The 12,026-nt window shown below is 28.5% G+C and overlaps 3 protein-coding genes across 3 annotated transcripts; all 3 read right to left on the reverse strand.

The window, feature by feature from the left end:
• Positions 1-2,491: 2,491 nt before the first annotated feature.
• On the reverse strand, positions 2,492-3,100 carry LOC124938906 (agamous-like MADS-box protein AGL80). Its single transcript, XM_047479427.1, has one exon. It carries the CDS (start codon positions 3,098-3,100, stop codon positions 2,492-2,494), a length of 609 nt encoding a protein of 202 aa, XP_047335383.1.
• Positions 3,101-3,703: 603 nt separating this feature from the next.
• Positions 3,704-4,532, reverse strand: LOC124940447 (hydrophobic protein RCI2A). Its single transcript, XM_047480968.1, has 3 exons — positions 4,416-4,532; positions 4,175-4,295; positions 3,704-3,927 (listed from the first exon to the last, which is right to left on the reverse strand). Exons 1-2 carry the CDS (start codon positions 4,494-4,496, stop codon positions 4,212-4,214), a joined length of 165 nt encoding a protein of 54 aa, XP_047336924.1. The 5' UTR covers positions 4,497-4,532; the 3' UTR covers positions 3,704-3,927; positions 4,175-4,211.
• A 4,615-nt stretch (positions 4,533-9,147) lies between these two features.
• LOC124938907 (MADS-box transcription factor PHERES 2-like) lies at positions 9,148-9,670 on the reverse strand. Its single transcript, XM_047479428.1, has 2 exons — positions 9,503-9,670; positions 9,148-9,321 (listed from the first exon to the last, which is right to left on the reverse strand). The coding sequence occupies exons 1-2, from the start codon at positions 9,668-9,670 to the stop codon at positions 9,148-9,150; spliced, it is 342 nt and encodes a 113-aa protein (XP_047335384.1).
• Between the last annotated feature and the right edge of the window lie 2,356 nt (positions 9,671-12,026).

Here is a 12,026-nt window from a genome sequence, read left to right on the forward strand (position 1 = left end):
GAGAGTGATATTGTGCACGCCCCTAATTATGCAGAATTTTTCATGCATACTCATATTAGCAGAGCGATCGGCGAGGATCCGACTCTCGTGCCTTCTCCATATGTTTAGCAGGTCATCGTAAATTTTAATCTTTTTATCGTTTTAGTTTGCATGTCTAAATTTAAAATTACTAACAGTGTTGTAAATGATTGTAGACTGTGATGCGTGAACGACTAGAAACAAACCCTAATATGTCATCATTTGATGTGTCTGAGACTGCTTTGGGACCACAGGGACACAGGAGGGTGAGCGGAATGGGATTGGGAGTATGTCCAACGCACTTCAGAACAGATTAACGGGGAAGTTCTTCCTCGAGCGTCAACAACACAGGGGTGTCACAACGTCAAGAGACGCAAGCGCTACGTGAGGAGAAAAAGACCATGTGAGACGAGATGGCATAGATGCGCGCACAGAAGGACGCTCTAGAGCACAAATGCGCGCACAGCAGGACGCTCTACAAGCGCAAATGCGCGCACAACAAGAGATTATACAGGCGCTTATGTTTAGGATGTCCCCTCCTCCCCCCGATCAGTATTGATTGACATACAATTTAAGATTTTGTTATTAATACGATTTGAGATTTTATAATTTATAATTGATTTTTATTTATGAATGATATTTTTTGCTAATAGTAGTAAAACAAAATATGAAACAAGTTTAATAAGAATAAAAAAAATGCAAAATATCTAAGAGCAAGGATTATCAGCGACAACGTTAGGGGAACGTCGACGTTGATAATTAACAATATCAGCGACGACATTAGAGGAATGCTGGCGTTGATAAGAGAATCAGAAATGTGCCAAAATCCTAAGAGCAAGGATTATCAGTTACGGCGTTAGGGGAATGTTGACGTTGATAATTAACAATATCAGCGACGGTGTTAGGGGAATACTGATATTGATAAGAGAATCTGAAATGTGTCAAAAACCCAAGATCGAGGACTATTAGCGATGACGTTAAGGGAATGTCGACGTTGATAATTAACAATATCAACAACGACGTTAGGGGAATGTCGTTGCTATTAATTAAAATATAAACGATGGTGTAAGCACAATGTCGTCGCTATTATTATTAATTATTAGTGACGGATGATCAATAGCTGTGATTAGAGGCCGCATCAATAGCTTTGAGTTTAAACGGGGTCATGGTTTTAGGGTTGTCATGCTAGCTCTATTTTACTAAAAAAAAGTAAAATAAAATGAGATGATATGTAAGCCAACAATTATCATACATGTAAACAAAGCAAAAGTTTTCATGATGATGATATAGTAAAGGATGTGAGAACAAAAAAGATGAACTAGATATTTTTGAAATGATAATTATTTCAAATATAAGAAGATCCCGTGCGATGCATACGGATAAAATTATTGTTACAATGTCCCACGTTCATCAAATTTGGTGTTGAATTTAAATATAAAATGTTATTAGCCTAGTTGGTTAAAGAGTTGTACTTGTTTTGTTAAGTTGTGAGTTTGAAACATGCCTATACCAAGAAAATAAGAACCAAGTGTTAAAGCGTCGATCAAAGAATTTTTTGTCGTCATGTCCTATGTAGTTAAGAGAAACCGAATTGAGACACAATTTCAAAGAGCACTAGTAAAATCTATTAGTCAATCTACGTGGGGTGGGCTACCCATCATATGACGAGCAATCCGGCTGCATTTTTCTCATCCTTTTGGATGATAATGCATGCCTATCTATGTGTTATCTAGCCTTTTCTCTACTATCAACCACCGGAATCCTTATTTTTCCTGCCCCGTCGTCCTCTCCCGCGGAAAGAGCTCGTTCGTCAAGTCCGAACTCCCACTTTATCATCTATGACGGCTCTCTTCGATGCTAGCAACTGCCTTTTACCCTTTTCTGCTTCTTTCCCCTATATTTTAATTATAGGGAGAGACTTGACCTTTACTTAGAGAGGGGCAGCGGTACCACACGAGACATGAGCGAACGAAATCCCTATATCCAATGAAAGAGGATCGATCGGGCGCCGAAAGAGAGGACAGAGGGTTCGTGGTACCTACACCTTTCCTCCTCTACTTTGAGAACCGCGTGAACGGAGAGTGGGCAGAAGGGAAGAAGGTCCTGATTCCAAAAAAACCTAAATGAGACCTGAAAACAAATAATTCAGTGAACCGGAACAAACCGGCTAAAAATCCAAACAATAATAACGATAAATATATACAAAATAATAAACCAATATCAAATTAAAGGAATGAAAATATTTACTTGCCTACCTGCAAATCAAATAAGGTGATTATATCATGACAATTTAAAACATCTTGAATACAAGATAGCCAACCAACAAAGCATTATTAAGTAAACTTATTAAAATGAAAAAACAATTCAAAGTATCCTTAACACAAAACCAAAAACCAACAAAGTTTTTAAATAAAATCTTTCAAACTAAAATATTGACAAACATGACAAACAAGAAGGTAAACAAACTTTTGGATTAATCATCCTTCTCTTCAATCCCAATCAGAAGTTCACCATCCTTCAATCCCATACGACTCGTCGAGCATTCAGCTACATCTCCGTTAACCCTTGAAGGATTAATTGAATCTTGAACCGAACTCAAAGCTGATTTCCCAGAGAACGCTCTCATCCTCTCACCAATTTCTTCTAACTTTTGATCAATCACCCTATTAAGATTGTGGTACTCATCCACTTTCAATTTTCTTTCATTACTCACTTCTCCATTAAGATGACGATACAACAACAAAGTAGTTTCTTTCTCTATATTAGATTTTCTTTGTTTATTCAGTTTACCCTCTAAATTAGAAATTATTTTTTTAAAATGTACCTCCTGATTTTCCATCCATTTGTGCCGATTCACATATGGCATCATGTTAAATCGAGCCACCACACTCTCAGCCTTTGCCTCATTGGGCCAAACCTCGGGAATCGCCTCATCCGGAGAGTATATAATTGCACATCCGTCAACGCCACAAAGGGTATTGACTTCATCCATCTTCTTCATCAAGCATTTCCTCCTTTTCTTTAGAGCCGCCTTTCTTGTACTTTTATGTGTGATGAATGCGAGATGCATTTTCCTCCTCATGGTTGAATGAATTGTTCTGGTGCATTCCGAATATATTTATGGACTTGAAAAATAACAAACATTTATACATCTACCATCGGCGGATTGATCCTATTTAGTAACTAAATAACGTTTTCAATGACGATAATGGTAACATATCTCCTCCGGATTTTAATCCAAATTTTAATATGTTATTATAAATTGACCACCTCAAAGATTAATTACCACATGTTTATATTATTCAGGTTTTTTATTAAAAATATATTGAAGACATTATAAGTGACAAAGATTCAATATAATGAAGATTAAAGTAATTTAAAATTATTAATTTCTCATATAATAAAGTTTTTCACTACTTTTATATTTAAAATGAACTAGTCCAATGGGTCCTTTTAACTTTAGCCCATTTGGTTAAAAAAATCTTAATTTATTTTTCTTTTTTAATAAAAAGTGACATCATTTTGAAAATTAAATAAAACAAAATATCTTTACTCATAAGCAACATTAAAATAAAAATAAAATTACTCAATTATCAAACAAGCTTATAATTAATTGAATATAAGAAAATTATTAACATAAGATGCTTATACTTCACAAAATCCTTAAATTTCAAATTAAACAACAAAATGAAACCACCCAACAAACATTAATATTTAATTAAAAACAAATTAACACAAACAAATATCCACCATTAATAATTAAAACAGACAGTTGTAAAACTCCTTCAAATCATATCCACTTTACAAGGAAAACAAAATAGATGATCTTCCAAAAATGGTTGTCCCCATCCTATCTCCCCCACCTGTCAATAATATTATATATTATTATGTCCCATTTTATACCAAACCCTAAAAAAATGAAGGAAAAAATCTTCCTTTTCAATAATATAAAGAACATATAGTCCCACAAAATTTATAAAAGTTATAAATTAGAGTTTTCAAAAATTACATTAAATTATGTCATATGTTATATTAAACCCTAAAATCTTCAACATATAGACTTATAATACTTCCGTCGTTATGTTTATAAAGTTATGAATTCGAGTTTTCAAATTTCGATCATTTTCAAAATAAAACTACTGAAAAAATGGCATACCTAAATGGTCTGACTTGAAGAGTTATATGATCGAAGATCACTTGGTAAGAACAAAAATTGCATATATAATTCCAGGAATGTATCCAAGGAAAGTGAGCACAAGACATATCCAAAACTCCACCTGATGAATTCAAAAACCAAATTAAGAAAATCCCATGATCATAATTAATCAAAACAAACATTAAATCCCATGATCATAATTAATCAAAACAAACATTAATAATAATTACAAATTAAATACCTGGCAACCGAATTTCAAGAACACACCAAGAGGTGGCAAGATAATGGCCAAAAGTATGTCTACAAAAGTTGCTGTCGACATGTTTGTTTTCTTTTCTTCAGATTACAGAAACTGGTTTGGTTTGTTTTTTTTTCACAATTTTTTACATCATTACTTGTACAAAAGCAAGGGCTACATGCTCGTTTGAGATCGTTAGAGATAATAATTTTGAAAAATTAAGATAATGATCTTGAAGATGAATAATGAGGAGAATGAAATATAATTTTGTGTTAATAAATGTGAAGATTAATAGTAAAGAGTAATAAATATAGTAATTATAATGACTAAGAATTTGAAAAGTGCATATTTAACAAAATAAATATATATATATATATATATATATATATTTATTAATATAGTCAGATATCGGATTTAAGTTTGACCCACTCTCGACCCCACAACTCAATCAGGCAACCTTCTATCCTTCTCATTTCTGACCTCTTGGGTATCGAGTATACGGGTACCCATTGTCATCTTATCAGAGATGTCTTAATAAAATTATTATAAAATAATTTAGTAATGAGATTAAATTAGTAAGTATGAATACACATCATAAGAATGTTATTTAATTCTAGGCTTAATTAACAAGATTAAGAACAAGTTAATGTTTATGTGGTTTCTATCTAGGTACAAAATAGAAAGTGCATGGGAAAGGACAATAAAGAAGATATGACTAATTAGATCTCAATAACATATATGGGTGGTATTAGCTAGAGGGAATCCCTAAAGAGAGACAACTTGCATGCATTGAAAATTAAGTAGTTCATGATATAGTTAAATACATAATTAGATGGATGGTACTGTTGATTATTTAATTAGAAAATTATAAACTTTCTAAGTTAATTAAAAGAAATTTTGAACTTATCATTTCATAGATGTTTAAAGAAAACAAGAAAATAATAGAATAAAAACAATAAATGTAAAGGCAAAACATAGAGAAGTTAATTGACTCACTAAGATCATTTTCAATGATTATTTTTTCTTATAGAGACTTAGGTGTATTTTTTCTTATAGAGACTTATGTATTTTGTTAGGCAATTTAATTTGATTATTGAGGTTGTTTTTTTCTTTTAGAATGCTAGGTTTTGAAATATCAAGATTATGCTATTTCACTTCTTTGAAGGAAGTTTCCATTCAATTATCTAGTCTTTTTTTTTTCCTTTTACCTTGAAATTTTTTCTTTCTTTAGCATTTGGTATACATTTTTATTTGAATAAAATTGAGAAATTAATTAATTTATTGACTTAACCACTTTAAATAATCAAAGGAGACACTAGAAACTTTGTGCTCGTAATTTAAGAAAATAGTCAAATGAAATAAAGTAGGGGAAAAAATAAGTAAGGGCCTATAATGAATTTAGTAAATAGAGGAAATATGCTTCTTTTAAAGAATCATCAATACTTATTATTTAATTTGTAAACATGCATGTATTTTAACAATGTGCGCCTAAAAAAAGGAAATCAAACTTTGTACCCTATTGATTCTCCTCCACCAAAACATCCAAACAATCCCTAATCTCACTATATATGCAATTATTCTCCTTAATTTTCTTTCATCACATTAACTTCAAACAATTCTCTCATCTCATCTTTCATCATCCAAAAACAAAACTCATAACCAACAATAATACTATATTATTAGTTATGGGAGGCAAAAATAATAACAACTGACAAAAGAATTTGTCATCGGCTCTCTCATTCTTTAATATCTTCAAGTTCAAGAAATCGCGAAAAGCAGAGTCGAGCAGTGATGACAGATATAATGTCAATGCGTACAAGGTGTGGCCAAGCGATAAAGATAGAGGATACTATGTAGCTCATTCATTGATCAACAAAAAGGCGGATGCTTACATTAGGAAATTTCTAGATTCACACCAACGAAATGACGATTAAATCATGAGGAACAATACATGTGTTTCCCCTTTGGGTAGATGAAGATCATAATAAGGTGTGGAGTGAGACACAAAGATTGAGTGATAAACCATTACAACTACAATTATATCATATCTTTAATTCATTATTTGTTTCTTCTATCAAGGTTAAAAGTGATTTTTTATTAATTTGTGTTGGAATTTTTGTGTTTTATGTTTTATATGGACCAAATTGGAGTGGGTAAATTAATATCCAATTGTTTGTTTTTCTATGACTTTGTTTTTGCATAAAAACACTCAATATTGTGGTACAAATTATTGATATCATAATTAAAAATAATAATACTAATAATAGTGTCACAATGTTATTCAATAAAAGAGATTATATTGATTAAAAAAATAAAAGAAATATTTTGAATGTTAAGTTGTGAGTTATTATATTGTTACTAGATAAATGTTCTAGATAAATGTTATGTTTTTTATTGTCATAAATAAGTTGTTTACAATTATTCCTAAATATTAAATTTATAAAAGTTTACATTTTAAAATATATTTATATTGAATCATATGAATGTAAAATATATTATATTTAAATACCCTTAAATAGAATCTAAATATACTTTTTTTCTGACAAAATAAATAAAAATCATACATATAAAATAAGAGATTGAATAATACACACAATTGAGAGCAATATTAGTGCCAAACTTGGTAATGGTGTATGCACTTTTATGCTCACATAATATTTTTATGGATAGTACTTGGAGGTCCCCATTGATTCATTTGAATAAATGCAAAAAAAAATGTAAGAAAAAGAAATAAGAGGTCCATAACTTCATATTCTTTTTATTTATTTTTTCCATTTCATATTAAATAAAAATGAATTGTGCATAAAGGAAATTAAAAAAAATAAATGTATCTAGTCTTTTTTACATTAAATGTCAAAAGTATAAGGCCATAAATTTTGAATTTAATCTAAAGGCAATGTTATTTTTTTTTTAGTATATCCACACAGTCTCTTTAATCTCTTTGGGTAAAATATTACAAAACTATAATTAAAAGTAATTTCTATTTAGAGGTTGTATGGAATTAAAATACCATCAACTTAACATCCTAATAAGCAATCCAAAGCAAGCATTTTGAGTCTATATAGTACTTTCTAGTGAAATTAAAATGTATGTACAAGTATATATAATAAATATTTCATAGTTTATTGAAAATATACTTTATGGTAAAAATATCCACCAGGTTATATAAAAGACTTAGAAAGGTTCATTATATATTCTGCAATGGGAAAATAAATAAAAAACAAAAAAAAATAATTCATAAACATAGTTTAAAAAGTATTAAACAGAAAAATGACAAATAATTTAAGGATAATAGTTATAATCCTCCATATACATTTAATTAAGCTTTAAATATTTTCCTATAAATAATTTTATTTGAAATTGTTCCTTATAATTTTGTTTTATTTGAAATTGCTACTTGTACATTTATTTTTATTTGAAATAGATAAATTTTTTCAAATAGTACAAAATGAATAACATGACTCAAAGTACGAAATTTTATTGTACGGTAGAAATTTAAACATCTTGATAACTAATTTAAAATCATTCATTGTTTAAAGTTCGAATTAAGTTGTGTTTGTTAGATTTAGATTAAAACTTATTTTTTACTAATAAACTTATTTCGTTTTCAAATTTAATTATATTTATTCTCAATAGGAGGATAGCCACGTTTTTGCATAAGTCAGGCTTAGTTGACCAATTCAAATCTATTACAAGTTTTATATTACACTATCATATTTTATATTTCGTAATCTTTATTATATTATTTATATTTTAATTATAATATTATTAAATATCTCATTCAACATCAATATTTTTTAAATATAATTTTGGACATAAAAAAAACACACAATATTTAAATATGGAGAAGATGAATGAGTAATAATTTTGTTCGCCTTAGTCTGTAACATCTTTGTTTGGAAATTGAACAAAAACAGATGCGTTGTAATTTGAGAAATAAGTTGAAGAAAATCAACTCAAACAGAATGTAAATGTTTTGCAAAAAATATGACTTAAAAAAATAAAAATAAAATGGATATAACATGTAAAAGAGAAATTTGTGCATATTTTTAATACAAATTAATGGTCGTATAATATTTTAAATAGTTTTAAATATTTATGATATAAATTTAAACAAAAATAAATGTATAAAGAACAATTTCAAATAAAAATAAATATAAAAAAAAACAATATCAAACAAAAATAAATGTAAAAAACAAAATTATATTTAAGGATATACTTCAAACTAAATTAAATATATAGGACATATTACCCCCAATAATTTATAAATACAAAATTTTCAAACTAACAAAATATATAATATAAAGGAAACAACCATACAATTTATGCCCCCAAATTTAAACAAATTTGTATTCAAAAAACCTTTAAAATGTTTAGTACAATTTCACTCTTTAAATCCAAAAATACATCCAAACAAGAGATCCAAGGCAAACATATCCAAAATTATTCTAACATATTCAAATACTCTATACAAAATAATAACCAATAACAAACTAAAGGAATGAAAAATTTACCTTTGTGCCTGTAAATAAAAAAAAGTGCTTATATCATTGACAATTTAAAAGATTTTGAATACAAGACAGTCAACAAACAAAGCATTTAAAAAAGCAATTTAAAATATCTCTAACACAAGATAAACAACCAACAAAGTTGTAAATAAAATCGTTCAAACTAAAATAACGCCAAACATGGCAAACAAGAAGGTAACCAAAGTTATTTTGAATGCATTATTGGATTAATCATCACTCTCTTCTATCTGAATCACAAATTCATCATCCTTCAATCTCATACGACTCGTCGAACATTCAGCTACATCTTCGTTAACCCTTGTAGGATTAATTGAATCTTGAACCAGACTCAAAGTTGATTTCACTGAGAGCGCTCTCATCCTCTCACCAATTTCTACCAACTTTTGATCAATCACCCTATTAAGATCATGGTACTCATCCATTTCCAATTTTCTTTCATGACTCACTTCTCCATTAAGGTAACCATACATCAACAAAGTAGTTTCTTTCTCTAGATTAGTTTTTCTTTGTTTATTCAGTTTACCCTCTAAATTAGAAATTATTTTTTTAAAATGTACGTACCTCCTGATTTTCCATCCCTTTGTGTCGATTCACATTTGGCATCATGTTAAATCGGGCCACCACACTCTCAGCCTTTTCCTCATTGGGCCAAACCTCGGGAATTTCCTCACATTGTGAGTATACAATCGCACATCCTTCAATGCCACAAAGGGTGTTGAGTTCATCCATCTTCTTCATCAATCCCTTCTTCCTTTTCTTGAGAGTCGCCTTCCTTTTATTTTTATTTGTGATGAATGCGATTTGTGATGAATGCGAGCTGCACTTTCCTCCTAATGGTTGAATGAATTGTTCTTGTGCATTCCGAATATATTTATGGACTTGACAAGATAACAAACATTTATTGTAAGAAATTTACCATCGACGGATTGATCAATTTTAGTAATTAAATAACGTTTTCAATGACGATAATGGTAACACATCTCCTCCAGATTTTAACAAAAAATTATAATAAAGAGTGCCTCAAAAATATAATTTCCACATGTGACAAAGATTGAATATAACGAAGATTACAGTAATATAAATTTTTTATTTCACATATAATAAAAAAATTCACACTTTTGTATTTTAAAATGAACCAGCCCAAGTGGGTACTCCTTTTCAACTTTAGCCCATTTGGTTTAAAAAAATCTTAATTTATTTTTCTTTATTAATAAAAGTATAATATCAAAATAAAACAAAATATCTTAACTCATAAGCAACATTACAAGAAAAAAAAGTACTCGATTATCAAACAAGCTTATAATTAATTAAAGATACTTATATGTCACAAAATCCTTAAATTGAAATGAAACAACAAAATGAAACAACCCCACAAACATTAATATTTAATTAAAAATAAATTAACACAAACAAATATCCACCATTAATAATTAAAACAGACAGTTGTAAAACTCCTTCAAATCATGTCCACTTTACAAGGAAGACAAAATAGATGCTTTTCCAAAAATGGTTATTATTCCCATCCTCTCTCCCCCACTTGTCAATAATATTATATAATTTTACTCAAAAAATTCACTAAATTATGTCATATTTCATACCAAACCCTAATAAAATTAAAAAATCTTCCTTTTGAATTATAAAAGAAAGAAAATATAGACTCATACTTCATTTAATCAGTGGTTAATATAATAAAAAGTGTTTATAAAGTTATTAATTCGAATTTAAAATTTCATCCTTTTTAAAAAAATGACTCATATCTAAATAGCCGGACTTGAATAGTAATAAAAGATTAATGATCACTTAAAATTCGAGGAATGTATCGATCCAAGGAAGACATAAACTCCTCCTGATTAATTCATAAACCAAATTAAACACATGATGATCAATCAAAACAATTATTAATAAAATGAATACTTTTTTTTCTTTGAATAAATTTGAGAAATAAAAATGATTTATTGACTTAACCACTTTGATTAATCAAAGGAGACACTAGAAACTTTGTGCTCATAATTTAATTAGTAATTAGTCAAATGAAATAAAATTGAGAAAAAAGAAAATAAATAAGGGCCTATAGTGAATTTAGTAAATAGAGGAAATATGCTTGTTTAAAAGAATAGTCAATACTTATTATTTAATTAGTAAACATACATGTATGTGCACCAAAAAAAGGAAATCAAATTTAAAAAGTCTATTGATTCTCTTTATTTTTCTTTCATCACACTAACTTCAAACAATTCTCTTCTTTCATCTTTCATCTTTCACATTGTTCATTTTTCAACTTTTTATTGTTTGGCTTTTGATCCATATTTACCAAACTTCATTTTTTTTCCATTTTCAATTTATTATATACTTTTTCTTCCAAAAAATTACAATCTTTTATCACATTTTCAGCATTTTATTGTTGCGCATCATACTATCTTCGTAGTAGTTATAATGAGGGTACTTTTCATACTTCGACATAACATGAATCGGTTGTGTAGATAACAAATACTCATTAGTCCGTTGTAGACATAATAAAAATATTTTTTATTTTTTTATTAATTAGGCGTTTGTGTTTAATACATTTAAATTATACTCTAGTCTACCTTTCAAACTAAATTTTGTTATTTAAAATATTTTAATCATTTATATATATATATATATATATATATATATATATATATATATATATATATATATATATTTTATTTTATTTTCAAACCATATGTGGAACGTTTCATTCGTGGAAGGGTGTGTCATGTCGTATTCTGTGTTTCCTACCCAAAAGTGATCCAGAGTCCAACAAATCTGCCAAAATCTTAAATAAATATTGAATTGGATATTGAAATGTTCAATTTGATCCCTTTCAACTTTTTTATTTTTTTTTATCTTTATAAAGTTGTGTATATTTATTATAAATATTGGACTCATTTGAAAATAATTTTTTGATTCGATTTTAATTGAGATGATTACATAACTTATCTTTTATATACAATTAAATTAAAGGGATTGTCTATTATATTCAATTTTATTTTAGCCTTGTATACCAGTAGAAAATGACTATTAAAGACAGGGAAAACCGTTAACCGTCGTTGAAAGCCTTAAA

The sequence above is a fragment of the Impatiens glandulifera genome, chromosome 5 (genome assembly GCF_907164915.1).
Source record: "Impatiens glandulifera chromosome 5, dImpGla2.1, whole genome shotgun sequence".
Taxonomy (NCBI): domain Eukaryota; kingdom Viridiplantae; phylum Streptophyta; class Magnoliopsida; order Ericales; family Balsaminaceae; genus Impatiens; species Impatiens glandulifera.